This window comes from Chaetura pelagica, unplaced genomic scaffold, assembly GCF_000747805.2.
Source record: "Chaetura pelagica isolate M959 unplaced genomic scaffold, ChaPel_1.0 scaffold147, whole genome shotgun sequence".
NCBI lineage: Eukaryota > Metazoa > Chordata > Aves > Apodiformes > Apodidae > Chaetura > Chaetura pelagica.
The window spans coordinates 4,230,382-4,245,567 of NW_009954194.1; the positions used below are offsets into that span (position 1 = coordinate 4,230,382).

At 36.2% G+C, this 15,186-nt stretch overlaps 1 protein-coding gene across 1 annotated transcript in view; it reads right to left on the bottom strand.

Annotated features, from left to right (window-relative positions):
- JAKMIP1 (janus kinase and microtubule interacting protein 1) overlaps positions 1-15,186 on the bottom strand; it is a 72,600-nt gene that overhangs the window by 36,667 nt on the left and 20,747 nt on the right. The window contains exons 5-10 of the mRNA XM_010003112.1: positions 15,008-15,154; positions 14,238-14,378; positions 10,984-11,043; positions 3,374-3,502; positions 2,036-2,164; positions 1,122-1,205 (exon numbers count right to left, since the gene is read on the bottom strand). Of these exons, the coding sequence (XP_010001414.1) occupies positions 1,122-1,205; positions 2,036-2,164; positions 3,374-3,502; positions 10,984-11,043; positions 14,238-14,378; positions 15,008-15,154 (690 nt within the window). The remainder of the gene's footprint in view (positions 1-1,121; positions 1,206-2,035; positions 2,165-3,373; positions 3,503-10,983; positions 11,044-14,237; positions 14,379-15,007; positions 15,155-15,186) is intronic.

The window sequence follows — 15,186 nt, forward strand, 5'->3', positions numbered from 1 at the left end:
CAGCAGGAAATCCTCAAAAGCTCTCCAGTTTATTTTATTCTTCCAAAACCTCAGTGAGCCATCATTTTTAGAGAGATAACATATTCTCTGGTTTTCATAATATTTTATTTGCATGCAATTTACGAAGCAAATTGTAGTTTGTGTGAAAGCTACTGTAAAAAATTTTTATCTCTAATTTGAACATGGCTTCAAACCCTCTGCATTTATACAGAACCTTACAGATTTTTTTTCTTTCAAAGAGTAAAACATAAAAATTGTAACATTATTAACTTGGCATTATTCATAGGTTGTTTTTATTCACTGCTAGAGGATCATGAATCTTTGAAATGAACACCTATAGACAGCTGTATCTTATTTTATTACCATATACTACCTGCTATCTTAAAATTGTTATTTCAAACAATATAGCATAAAACACCATCTCCCCAGTTTTCTCAGCGTATTCTAACACTTATGCAACTGACCACCATTTAAATGCACTCTCATAACTCCTAATCAGACTTCCTGAAAATCCTAGACATTATTAACTATGCATCAGTAGCCACATCTTTGTCAAGTATTTACAATATATACTAGAGCATAAGACCTCATTTTACTCTACATGATACTGTGGGAATTTGAACGCAGTTGAGTCTTCTGAGAACTGAAGTTCAGGAAACTAATGCCCCAAGTGGCTTCCAGTAACCAGATACACTCAATGTGTTCATTTCTGTAGCTGAAGCCTGTGTAGAAGTGATTTGATTTTTTAACTTTTCTATGCTACACACCAAAAATATTCTCCAGTACATAAATTAATTTATTGGAATTTATAGCAAATATAAATAAAATTGAAAACAGGGGAAAGGCCTTCACCAAATGACATAGGGAACAAAATTAAAAATGCATGTACATGTGGTTATTTTGATATTATTCTTTAGTGCATTATGTGTTAGAAAATGAATCTTTAATGGCTTTTTCTTAGCCTATTTAATACTTTTACATATTTAAGTAACCTATGGCTGTAGTAGCTACTAAGCTGCATCACTCACACTAACACACCAGCAAGCAATGAAGATGGCAAGGGCGCCACTGCATGCAAGGGAGAAAATGATGTGGCAGAGGACATTAAGAGAGCCTTTTACCTGTCCTTTCTCAATCAGAGCTTTCTCCAGGTCCTCAATTTTTGCCTGACACCTGAGAAGGTCAGCTTGCAGTTGTTCACGATTCTGGGGGGAAAAAAGGAAGCATCAAAACACGTGTGTATGTGCATGCACATATAGGTGGACAGATAGATTTAATTACACGCAGAATCAAAGTAAAGTTACCTTTTCCCCATTTCGGACTACCCAGTCAGCTTTTAATGTTTTTCATTAAAATAATTGGGTTTGTGTCTATGTTACAAAATATGTAAAGATATCAGTTTAACAACTTTTTTCCTTCCCAGACTAAAATGATGTTATCATCACCTATTCAGTGACAAAGGTCTTCCCAGGAGAAATACAAATAGAAAAATTAGAAACCAAAAGAGCTCTAAGAAACTATTCCTAAGCTTTAGTAATTCAAGGCAATTAGTTGGGGAAAAAGGGCAAAAAAGTAAAATAATTGCAATAAGCACTGGAAAAGGTCTATAGGTAAATAGGGGTAATCATTTCTCTTCTCTTGAAGAGATACTCCCTTTGTCAGATTTGGGTCAAATTTTAATATACTGTCATGATAAAAGTACTTAAGTACTTATAACAACCTATTCTCTGATTCATTTTAAATCCCTCATGTTGCTGTCCAAATCGCAGACTCAATTGGATATCATACCCAATAAAACTGTTTTACTGCTGAAATCTTTAATATGTTATACATGCTAAGACAAAGTCTAATGATATCTTTGTTCTGATCACACCGGATGAATCTAAATTGTCACCTTACTGATAATATCCTCCAATACTCAAAACCATTGTGCTTTGCATGTCACTGACCTGCAAGGATATCTCCTACTACTTCAATTTTTTGTCAGCTTTTTCAATGATTCCAGAGATAGAAGAAATTTCAGTTAAAAAATTACCCTTGCTTCTCTCTCTGCATCCAGGGTTCCACCAACTTGTTCTTGAAGCAATGCATAGGCTCTTTGCAAAGCTTGGTACTCTCTTGTTAGCTGGCAGAACCTTAGTTCAGCTTCTTCTTTGGGTGTGCTCTTATTGAAGAGAGGAAAAAAGTGGTAAATACATACCTTAATGGACTAGTTTATATAGACAGACTCAGAAACACAACCAGGAACACAAATGGTTTAAAAAACTAAAACAAGTGGAAATGAAAGGAAGCATGATGCAGAAATCCAAAGATCAGTAACTGTCTACCTTTCAGTTTCAGAACAGTCAAAGTTACTATGTGAGGCAGTAAGGTATAGAAATGGGAAGAAACTGAAAGAGAGGGAGCAGTTCTTTGCACCACTCTCTTCAGCAACTCCAGAACCATAAGAGCTTCAAAAGGGGTTCATTCTGTTTGTCATGCAGCCCATCACTCCTTCCTTACTCTTTTTCTCTGCAATGTCAGGGTAAAGCATTTTACCAGCACAAGCACACTAATACAGCAGTTATATTTCAAAAGCTATAAGATTTTAAATGTTTTTAACATAAAGCATTTTTAATGTCTTGATTTTATTTGAATTTTGAGCAACTGACATCAACATTTTCAAGGTCTTTCTTATAACGCTGAGGGCAAGAAAAGTCTTTCCTTTTAATTAATTTTTGCTCAGGAACTCAAGCTCCAAGGAGAAAAGATTACAATATTATGAGATATTAAATGTAGAAAAATAGGAAGCTACTTGTGACTGAGGAGTTTTAGGCACAAGTTAGTGAAAAGGAAAGAAAGATGAAAAAGAGCATCTAATTCATGCTTTGTCCTCAGCCCTTCAATCTCATAGAGGCCAGCTGCACTGCGTATCACAGAGCTGAAGCAAAACAAGTCAGTGGGTATTTACTACCTATGATCACTTAAGCCTCAATGATTTGTAAAAGCCTCTCTGGGCATTATAAGTACATGAAGAAAATCCTGGTTGTATCAAAACAGTCAAATAAATAATAAGGTTGAAAGGGAAACTTTTGTCTTGTAACCATTGACTTTTGGCAAAGCAATGTGCCTATTCATTTTCTTTTGACTAAAAATAAAGGGTTTGAGAAGAATAATCTTATTTCTCAGCCCCATGTCTGCCAAACTTGTCAGACAGAATATTATCTTATTAATTCTATTGAAATGACTGTGTATGTGCTACTGGATTTGAAACACAAATGAAACAAATCTCTGCCAAACCTTCCAGAGTTCCTGAAGAATTGAAAAATAATGTTTGCATTTATACTCCATGTCAATTTTTATACAACTTAAGAACAAATCAGCTACTACTTACATCTTCCAAATCTTCTTCTGGTGTTGCTGGTGTCCTGTCTGTTCTATCTGTGTTATATGAAGTTACAGATGATGTTTCTGAATCAACAGATTCTTCATCAAATCCAAAAAATGTCTCCACAACATGCCTCTGAAAAGTTAGTTTTCTTAGTTACTAGCAAAACAGTTGGAAAACCCCAATGACCCAGTAAGCAGTAGTCAAGGTCTTCTCTGACCATTATTTTAGGATTTAGGAATAAAAACGATTCCCATGTAAACCCTTGTTAACTGATTAAATGAGCTACTTTTTCAACATCATTTATGTAACAACCTCTAAAAACTGAACTGCACGTAGCATTGGCTAACTGTCAATACAAATATGCTTTAACAAAACTATAAAAGCTAATTACCAAAATCAAAAGATCTTACAAGATTCACAGTAGAGGACTGCAATGTCTATGCAAAGAAAGTAACCCAGTACAATGTAACATATACAATGCAGAAGCAAAAAATAAGTAAATTCTGAAGAACAATGCGGTACAAATTACATAATTTACACTAATTTTAAAACAGAAAAATATAAAAATATATATTAATTTATAATGCCTATTTTGCAAAATCATAGTTAAGAGAATGAATTGCTGCTTTCCATTTTTTGCTTCAATACCATCCTCATTTTTTTCAAAAAGCTTGCTCTAATATTATAACTAACCAAAAAAAAATATGCTTAGGGAAAACCAGCATTTCAAGGCAGATTTTAAACGTTTTGCATAATGTAATACAAAAAATGCATGCTTACAGAAAACTAGAGAAAATCATCAGCCAATAGAAGTCAATATTAATTATTATATCAATATTAATTAATATTAATTGTGAGAACTGTGATCTACTTTTTCATATAAAAGCATCACAACTGTAATAACTCTTTGACCATTTTAAGAGTCCCCTTTCCATCAGCTTCCTAATATATGTTCAGAAAGCAGGAATTTCCACAGAAAATTCTGCTGTTCAAAAACTATGCATTCAAATATGACACAACACAGAAGGCAAAGAACTTCTGAACAATCTAGAAATAACCTTCCTTTTGCAAGCTACAAACCCACTATTTAGTGTATTCTCAAGAAAATAAAAGGTTGGTAGTTATAGTACTGAAGCCCTGTTACCCTTCCCTCAGTTGGTTAGGACGCACTGTGATCCTTTCACCAAGCTGAGCTGCATCAAAGGTGCTTAAAACAAACACTTCCCTGGGATAATTTAATCTTTTCCTCCAGCACTCACATGCTACACCACTTTGTTCACCCTTCTGACCTACTTAACAAAACAAAGGACATGGAGAACAGGTTTAAGCTCTATTCTAGAAATATAAAGACTTATCCAGAAAGCTAATATGCTCTCTGACACTGGAATGAATTACAAGCATTTCAGACTCCTCTCTCATACGTACAAAGGTTTACCACAAACAGTGAAGTGTGATTAGTCCTCTGGAGATGGCCCATGGAACATTTCACCCACAGTAAATACTGGTTGCAGCCAACAGTCATCTCACAGTGAAATTACAAGTAAATATTCAGAGTTGAAAACAGGGCTAAAGAAATGGTGCTACCTTCAAGTTGTAAGAAAGACAAATTTACAATTTTGAGTGGCCAAGTCAACCCATCAAGAAGAACTTCCTGACTCCCAATTAATGAGCTGATACAGTTTTATAAATATAAAGGTAAATTATATGGAGGTAAAGAAGATGATAGCAGGTACACAAATACCAAGAGAATTAGATGAAAACTGCATTTTGCAGTGTGGATACTTTCTACTTAAAGATGCTGGGAGTAAACTCAAAACAAAGCTGCATGCAGACTCTTATGCCAATACTTTTCTACCCTGCTCCTCCGCCTGTACCACCTTGTCTGTGGATGGGGTGACAACAGCTGACCTGAGCTTTGGAGGTACCAAGCCAAGGACAAGCATCTCAGAGGAATGAAGAACATCTATCCCTGCTCATGCTTCCTGCTTCAAGGGTGCCTGGCTGCAAAATGGCAAACGCACTTGAGCAAAATTCAACCAAAACCCACAGTAAAGTACAGGCTTGAGGGCTGACAAAGTAAATAATGGTCAAGTCTTGACTTTGAGAAGGCTAATACTGGTAAAACATGGAGAACAAAACTCCAATTTATTACCATATACATAGAGCAGGTAGCACAATACCATGAAGGTCAGCAGCAGCTTAGTACCTACAGGGCATTTTGTTATACCTCAAACTACAGCTGCTTTTGTAAATAACTCAGTTTAAGTACGTGTATGTTCCTTTATCACTACTCACAGACCCCTACACACACTATTTGAAGGAGTGAAAAAAACAATAGTAGAAAAAACAGTGGGCTTGATTTTAAAAAAAAAAGTATATAGGTCTGCGAAGATACTTAAGGCAGTGCCATAGTTTTGACAATAGATACTAGCTGCATTTAAACATTTAACTAGTAGCAAAAGTCGGAAACAATCATTCATATATATTAATAAATAAATCACTTGATTATTAGATGGGAGGGATTTATGCTAGGAAATTAGTATTTTCCATCACACTAAAAAATCCTGACACTTCAAGTAGAGCTAAAAGTCAAAAAAATATATTAAATACTGCACAGACTGCCTACAATACTTGGAGTTCTGAATGAACCACTTGTTTATTTTTAATGACTCTTTCCTCTTTAAAGAAATTATATATTTATAATTTTGTGAAGCAGATACTTTCCATAGAAATAGAGATAAGGTATTAACCATTCTACATTAACTGCACGTGTATGAACTGCTTCATGACATAATTACCAAATAGTTGGGTTTATTGTTGATCATCTAGTACCCGAAGGAATTAGCTACAAGAAGTGACTCATAGCAAAACCAGAACAAATTAACTGGTAAAGAAACTTTGTTAATAAACACTGTAATAAATAATAAGGCATAAATAAATACACCAACTCCAAGGGAGATTCCAAATATAATACAAAAGCTGATTCACAATGGTTTCTGATAAATTTATAAAAACAGGTACAATACTCACTAGATTTTTGTAACTATACACTATTTTCAGTCAATTTTTAAAAAACTTTTCTTAAAAATGGGAACATTCTCAATTAACTTAAGGATTCTTTTATATTGATTTGTACATTTATTACTGCTAAATCCTAACTTTATAACTGAGAAAAAAGTCCTGTCAATTCCTGAAAAATTATTATTTAAATTTTAATTTTCACTGACTACTTTCATGCTTTTAATAGCAAGTATTTTTCTTGTGGATTTATACAAATGTTTTCCATATAATTTTAAAGTAAAATTATGCATTAGGGCTTTATAACTCGAGTATTAACTCTTCTACTGAAGTTTGGTGCTCAGTAAACATTAACGTTTAGAATGTTAAAAATCCATGGTGACAAATAGAATATATTATATGTAAATTTCAATATATTGAAAATACTTTGAAAATATATTTTGTATTTTTAATGGCTTGGATTAGATATACTTACATATAAATAATCTGATTCCACTGTTGCTAAAGCAGTTTCACTTTATATTTAAATATGTCATTTTCAAGCACTTAGTCTAAGATGATGAAAATGGTCTAAGATTAATTTCCTTGTAATGCAATCAGATGAGCTAATCAATAACTTCTTACCTTCATGCTTATATGTCATTTCTTGGCAGCCAGAAAAATACAGGCACACCAAAGCACAGAGGCAGAGAAAAAAAGAAAAATACAAAACAAGAAATATGAACTCCATCACACCCGTGTGCAGGTTTCCCGCTGTCACAAATGCAGCTTAATTATTACAGTTTAAATAAACAAATCCGTAGATTCCAAACAAACTGGGCAATTATGTCTTATTTTCAAATGTGTGATGCCATCTATCATGGAGTCTCTGTAATTCCATTCTTCGTGTCAAAAACAAACAACCCCCCAAAAATATTGTTTCCAGTGTTTCTGGGTTATCTCACTGTCCAAACTGAAGAGGGGGGCAAGGGGTGGATGGGAAGAAGAAGAAAAAAAGACTTGGGGAAAAAAAAAAAATAAAGATTCACCTCTGGTACATCTTTTTCCTAAGAAATCCAATGGCATATGAACATAAAAATTAAAAAATAAACTTCTATCAGCTTAGGTAGCCTCACTTCAGGGAAAATTACCCTATGGTACCTGATTACACTGAGTTCTTGCATTACTCCTCTAAAGACCTCGCAGCCACAGAGGTTATAAAACCCCATCTCACTGTGCAGCTCCTTTCCTCAGGGGAACCAAGCTGGTTGCCAGTTTGTTCTGTGGGCTCCTATGCTACACCAGATACACTAGCAACAGTAACCTAGTGTAGCTACAGAGCTCCAGAAAGAACATAGACATCTAATTGCCAAAAAAAAAAAAAAAAAAAAAAGGACAGGACTATCTTAGTAGAGCCAAACTAGCCATTTCTATTTACACAAGCTCACATAAAGATGGAAAAAGGCATGCCATGGATTCTAATCTGGCTCACAGAAATAACCATCAGGAAAATACTCACGTTAGAAAACAAATACTGACACTGTCCATTCCAAGTAACTTGAAATTTTAGGAATATGGCATGTAAAAAAACCCATTTAGGAGAAACTGCAAGAGCAGGTGTGTGTAAATGGCAACAAAGTTGCCATTTATTAGAGCACTCCTCCTAGTCTGAGTTTATCTGACCACATTCATGAAGCCTTATTCTCATGCTGAAGAGCACCGACCTCCAGGGACATGTGCATCTTTTCTACTTTGTCAAGGGAAGTGGGACACAGCTGAAAACAGATCCAACTCCAACAGCTAAACTTGATAATTAACTGCATCAATACTGATTTTAAATTTAATAAATCTTAGAAAAGCAAACCAAAGATTTACGCCAGTAATTTCTCCTTCTGAGAGGCTGGTCAGGACCAATTTAATTTCTTCTACTATTATGTATAGGCTATCTTCTGTATATAAAAATCTTGCATAGATCATAGACAGAAATACATATGCACTGTACATGTCTATACCTAAAGCAACTCATCTTACACAGTCTTTAGTCCATGAAGAGAAACAGGCAATTTCAGGACAAAACCTATACGATCTATTTACATGTATCTATCTCCAGAGGAGAACGATCATGACCTAATGTGACCACTTGGTCCAGAGATGTCTATATGTGACCTTTGATAGTGACATCTAACTAAGCAATTGCTGGTTTTATCTGGATTCCTGAGGCAGAGTAAAAACAGAGAGAATGAAGATGGTACAATCCCAACAGCTCACCTGGGTAGGCAGCCCTTTCTGTACAGGTCGTTTAAATAAAAAACTGCTGAAAAAGTGTGGGAAACACAGCTTCCTTTGAGGATTTTGATCCTCACAGGACCACACAAGGTGACCTTGAAGGAAACCAGCTTGTATGCCCAGGTTGGATTTTTAGAAGTTAAGATCAACAGTTCCTAAACTTCAAGTCAACACTGCATATGCATGTAAATAGCCTGGGCAGCTCTCCAGCCACTCCTCCCTAAGCCTGTAGCGCAGCCAGGGGTTGTTGTGGCCAAATTGCAGGACCTGACATTTGGCCTTATTGAAACTCATGCCATTGGCCTTGGCCCATCGGTCAACCCTGTCTAGAACCCTCTGCAGCGCATCCCTACCCTCAAGCAGATCAACACTCTCACCCAGCTTAATGTCATCTGCACGACACCTTACTGAAGCTGCACTCTATCCCTTCATTCAAGTCCTCAATAAAGACGTTAAGAGCAGCCCCAGCACTGAGCCCTGGGGAGCACCACTCATGACTGGCCACCAACTGGATTTATCTCCATTGAACACAACTCTTTGGACCTGGCCATCCAACCAGTTTTTTATCCAGCAAAGTGCACGTACATCCAAGCCATGAGCAGCCAGCTTCTCTAGGAGAATGATGAAGGAAACTGTGTCAAATGCCTAGGTGAAGTCAAGGTAGACAACATCCACAGGCCTTTCCTCATCCAATATGCAAGTCACCCTGCCATAGAATGAGGTGATGTTAGTCAAACAGGACCTGCCCTTCATGAACCCATGCTGACTGGGCCTGATCACCTGGTGGTTCTGCATGCATTGCAAAAAGGTACTCAGGATGATCTGCTCCATCAGCTTCCCTGGTACAGAAGTCAGACTAATAAACCTGTAATTTCCCAGATCATCCTTCCATACCTTCCTATATATGGGGGTTACGATGGTTGATTTCCAGTCTGCTGGTACCTCCCCAGTCAGCCAGGACTGCTGATAAATGATGGAAAGTGGCTTGGTGAGCATACCCACCAGCTCCTTCAGCACTCTTGGTTGCTGAAATGAATAATTATGAAAGTTTGCAGATTATAGAAATTAGCATCACTGTTTATTAACTCCTAAAAAATTAAATTAGCTAGGTTTGTGGTTGTGGGGTTTTTTTGTTAGGACTTTTACAATTTAGCAAAAGATCTTGCACAAGCATTTTAAAATCAGATAAGGACTAATAATTGGAGAGGACTATAAAAATACAGTATTAGGTATGTATACATATATTTAACCTCATGTCCTGTTTTTAAATTTGCTCTCAACACACAAGCTCCCAGGTATACTAAAAGAAAGAATGGTTTGGGGTTACTGTAAATAGATTTAGCATCTATCAGCCTTCCATTACATAATAGAAACATGTATACAAGATGTATTGTTACTTCAGAATTTTTCTTTCTTCATATGTAAAAGACACATCATTATTCAAAGCATAATCTGAAGAAATTACTGCTGAAACAGAGAACCCCAAAGGATTAAGCTTTCAGAATACAGGGATCACAGAACGCTGAGCAGTAAAAAGCACCACCTGGAGGCCACCAGGAATATACTATGCAGAACACACTTTCAACAAGCACCCATTTATGACAAAATGTATCTTAAACTACCATATGGATTATAATAATCTCTCCACTCTTCACTTCCATTTTTTTTCCCCTTATGCCCCATTCTCCTCCCCTGACATGCTCCAGGCTGCTAATCTTCAATTTCACAAAAAGCATTATTCAGCAAAATTTATTACTTTAAGCTTGTGTTACAATAAACACTAAAGGTAAACTCTGAAACAAAACCCCTCTGGTTCTGCAACCTAAATTTTTCTCTTGCAATTGTTATTCTAGAGCAAAACAGTTACTAAAGAAAAACAGGTAGAATCTTCTTGCTATTTATATATCACACACAGAAATATAATTTCATTAACATCTCTAGCATGAGTCAAAGTTTTCAGTTGTGATTAGGTTGTAAGTTGGTACAACCAGTTTAAAGTATCTATTTTCTTTTAAAAGAACTGAGCATTTTCCCTTTCAAATGGCAGTTGGTTGGAGCCGTTTTATCTTTTGGAACTCAAGCCACCTGAGTAGGCTAGAAGTGTAATTTATATTGTTCATTTAAAACAAAAGCCAAAACAACAACACAGTACAAAACTTGCAGCTCCTGAACTGTCTTAAGAAAAAGTTAATAAGCACTCACTAGAAAATAACAGGAGAACTAAATATAATTTTACCATCAGTTTAATCAGAGCTCTAATTTCAGGCAGTATTTGAAACAAGCACTGTTCACAACAACCAAAATGCATGGAAACCCAAAAGTTCGCTCACCTTTGGAGGCTTCAGACTTTTCCTCCTCTGCTTTTTAGACCGTAATAACCGTTCCCTTTCCTAGAAGGGGAGAGAACATTTTGGTATGTATTTCTTTTAAAATATGCATTTAGATATGTCTAGCACAAAGAAATATCATTCAACTTTTCTTAAAGCCTATGGTAAAGCTAACTCAAAGACAATGTCTTTTTCCTTTTAAATGATGCCATGCTGATATAACACCAGACTGTACTGCAGCTTTATTCCTGCAGCAAACAAACCTTCAGCCATGTACTTTACACACTTGATGGGAAGTTGGCAAGAAAAGACTTCGTTAAATACTGGGCAGAGATTTCTCAAAGTTCTTTTAACTCTTTTACCAAGAGCTCACTATGGAAACAGAACTCATGTTCTCACTCCAGTGTTCAACCATCCTGAAGAAGCAGGTCAGTAGCCAAAAATTAGCCCAGCTTTAGTAATTGCAAGTCATTATATCAGGCATTCTCTGATATTCTACCATGCAGATGCAAATACACTGTTACACAACTTGCCCTTGCGGAGCTAAAGTCTCAAATCCAAAGGCACTTTCATTTAACCTGTGTCAACTTAGTATCTTTTTTCTATTGTGACCTTGGAACAAGATGACAATTAACTATGCCATAGTATGAGGATGTTATTACTGGAAAAACGCAAGGTTGATGAACATTCAAGCCCAAGAATACTGCCTTGAATTCCAATGAAGAAGAGGAGAAAGGGAAGGTAAAAATGCAAAGGAGAGGACAAGCAAAAAAACAACATATGAAGCAGGTGACCTGTCCACTTGCCTTTTCTCTGATTCAATCCTTAGCTCTGCATCTTTTTAGCAACACCTCTGTTTTTTAAAAGAACAATACAGTTTCAAGTGCATTTCCAGCACTTAGTGCTCACTGCATGGTATTATTCTATTCAGAGTTATTTTCTTCATAGTCAGTTCAGAAACTGGACAAATAGGAAGCTCCCAGTGGAAATTGCAATAAAAATATTCATCTTTATCAGCACATTGTTCCAGGAACACAGTTTTGGAAAACACAAAATAATTCAGAAAGGTACAATAAATTATATATCATCTTTAATATATATGCTTTTCAGAATAAGGAAAAGTATGACTGCCAAGGCAGAATGGAGCAGGTATTTCAAGCTGCAGAATAAGTAATATATTAAGCTCAAGCTTAAAACACAAAGTTGAATTTTAGATAGTGCTGAAGAATCATGCTGCCTCCTCAGGTACCTGATTAAGGAACAGTCCCTGCTTTAACCTGGGTCTCCCATATCTAAAAAGCAGCTATCCAAACAGTTGGAGAAAGTGGCTAGTCTTCTCACTCTCTTCTCTCTCCTCTTATTTCAGTGAAGAATTAACAAACACTTTGAAAATCCCCCACTCCTTCCTGTTTGTATTCTGGTTTTTAAGAAGATTGCTTATTTTACTGTCTCAATAATACACTAACCAACCAGAACAATAATAATGTTAATTAAATATCAGCACTTGCTGAACCATGAGTATCTTTTACACCTAAGGTTATCTTCAGAGCTCTCCTTTTAAAAACCACCAGAAAACCACTGCTATAGGAGAACTCAAGTTTATATGTTTTTAACAGCAAAGATACACTGAAAACAACAATAATAATTAACTCAGACAACCCTATTGCCTGTCATAACTGTGCATCATACTGGTCTCAGATGGAGGTAAGCTGATGACTTATATTTATCAGGTATGTGACATGGAGGTAATTTCTGAAAATCATGATACATTTGTATTCCATAAAGGTGTGGTTTGAGCTACAAAAGGTAGCTGAAAAGCATGATGGAAGTGCAGAGCTCTGTATCGGAGGCAAAGCCACAATTAGTTTATACTGCCAACCAAAGCAGTATCTTAGTTAACTTGTTAACTTATTTCTGACAGTGGAAAAGTATCTGGAAATAGGAAACAAAGCAAAAATGAAACCATATTTTTAAATATTTATTTTATGTTCACACTAAACACAAGCAAGTACTAGCTGACCAAAGTCAGGATACAATGTATTTCCTCATATTACTGACTGAGACAGTAAAAAAAGTCTCCTTTCACACCGACGTTACACTGACATACAAGTGAAGTTTTATCTGCCATATACTTCAAATTTAATGTCATGTCAAAGTCCCCGCCTGTACACTTGTATTTGGAAGGCAAAGCATCACTGCTCTGTGAGTCAGACCCTACAGCACAGTGACTGAGTAACATCCTACTGCCTGGAACACTGTGGCACTGGAGACTGCGTGCTGACGTCAATCTTTGGCACTGATTACAAAGAGAAATCCTGGGTCAAAACCTCAGAGGAAGTGCCTAGAATAGATACAATGTTCCAGAATGCAATAACACATCTTATTGTTTTACCTTTTTGGATCTTCTATTTTTATTTTCAATGATGTATCCAAGGTTTAATTTTTTATTCAGACAGAATCTTACATTCTTTTTATCATTTTGTAGTAGTCAGTAGTGCATTTGAGATGCTCTGGAATAGTCTGCCTGAGTTTCAGCTGCTGCTCCAGAAGGGAAATAGTCTCTCAGAAATGATGTGTCATTTCTGCCAGCACCAGAAGAGTGCTTCATAAGTTGTACCAAATAGCACCAGACAACTCTAACAGAACTCAAAAAAGTCCTGATCGAACAGTGCAAATATCTATGAGCACCAGTTTAAGTGGTCTCCACAGTCAGAAGGTGGCAGCTGTGCAACTCTAAACTCAAATCACGATGCTACCTTTGTTTGGAAGAATCATGCATATTTCTCCGCATTTCTTACAAATACAGTTAGTGTGGCCATCTCAGTTAGAGGTGCTTAGTTAGCTGAAAGGAATGCCATCCTGCGTGTGCCTTTCTTTTAGAACTTTCAGATCAGGGGAGTGGCTGGGTTTGCACCAGGGTCTACATCCAACACATTTCAGTCAGTAAGTTTTGAAATGTGTTCTTTCCTCCAAGTTCCTTAGCTGTTGACAGCCAATTTTGTACATAACGTGGACTGACTGATGCACTTTTTTTTTTTCACTAGCATCTCATAATAAGTAAATGTTTTATAACACAGAGTTTCATACACTTTCCACAGCAATACGTTCGCCACCTGAGAAATAACAAGAACCCTTCAATGCCATCAGAACTGTTTTGTCGTCACTACAACAACTGGAGTTAAAACATTGCTCTCAAATCTTCAACTTGGTTACAGGCGTGTGTGCATGCACGTGTGTATACTAGTCATAAGCATTACCACTGTGAGATCATCAATAACATGCTGCTGTTCTTTGACTTGCAGTCTAAGGAATTCAATTTCTTGTTCCTCCCGTGCGCTGCTGAGATCATTCAAAGACGTGTGTCTCTTCAGTGCTGGTTGTGCAGATAACTTCTCCTTCTAAAAAAATTAAAATAAAATTGGAAAAAAAACCCAAAACAATCTTAAACATTAAGAACACTTTAATGTGTCTTGCTGGAAGAGGAGGGAAATTTTCATATGTGATGTCATAATCAAGAATTCTTTGGACTCATCAGTGCATACTTCACTACAACATAAGGCCTTTTATAAAAACAACAACAACAAAAAAAGTGTCATACGCTCTATACGCCTTAGTGTTAATCTCATGTAAGACACCTTAAAACAGACTCTAAGAACATAGCTGGGGACAAAATAAGCAGACAAGTGAACTCAATCATTTAACATACAGAGAATTTGGCAGACAAACTCACATTCAGTTCTTACTTCTAATCATAAAGGCAGCATTTATTAAAGTTGATTTTTTCATACATTTCTAGAGCCTCAAAACAAATTTTCCTTATCTGTGATCCTTTCCCTTAATCAGCATAAATTGATACAGCACAAAGAACATGCCAGTCTGAATTTAGAGTCTGAATATTCTGTTGCATTGGCTGAATTTAAGACTCTTGAAATGTCTGTATTACAGTAAAAGCCTCACAAGCACTTCCACCTCAAAGAAATTGTGTGCAATGTGTTCTTGTAACAGGATGTCAGAGATGATTACTTACCAATTCTGCATTTTCCCTTGACAGATTTTTTATTTTCTCTTCCATTCTCTGAATACTTTGCAACATATCATCATTTTTTTTGCTCATTCTCTTATTTTTTTCTACCAAAGGCTTCAGCTGACTTTCTGTCTCCCGAGAACGTTTCAGCTGCAAATGGCAAAGGAACAAAGTTAGCAGTG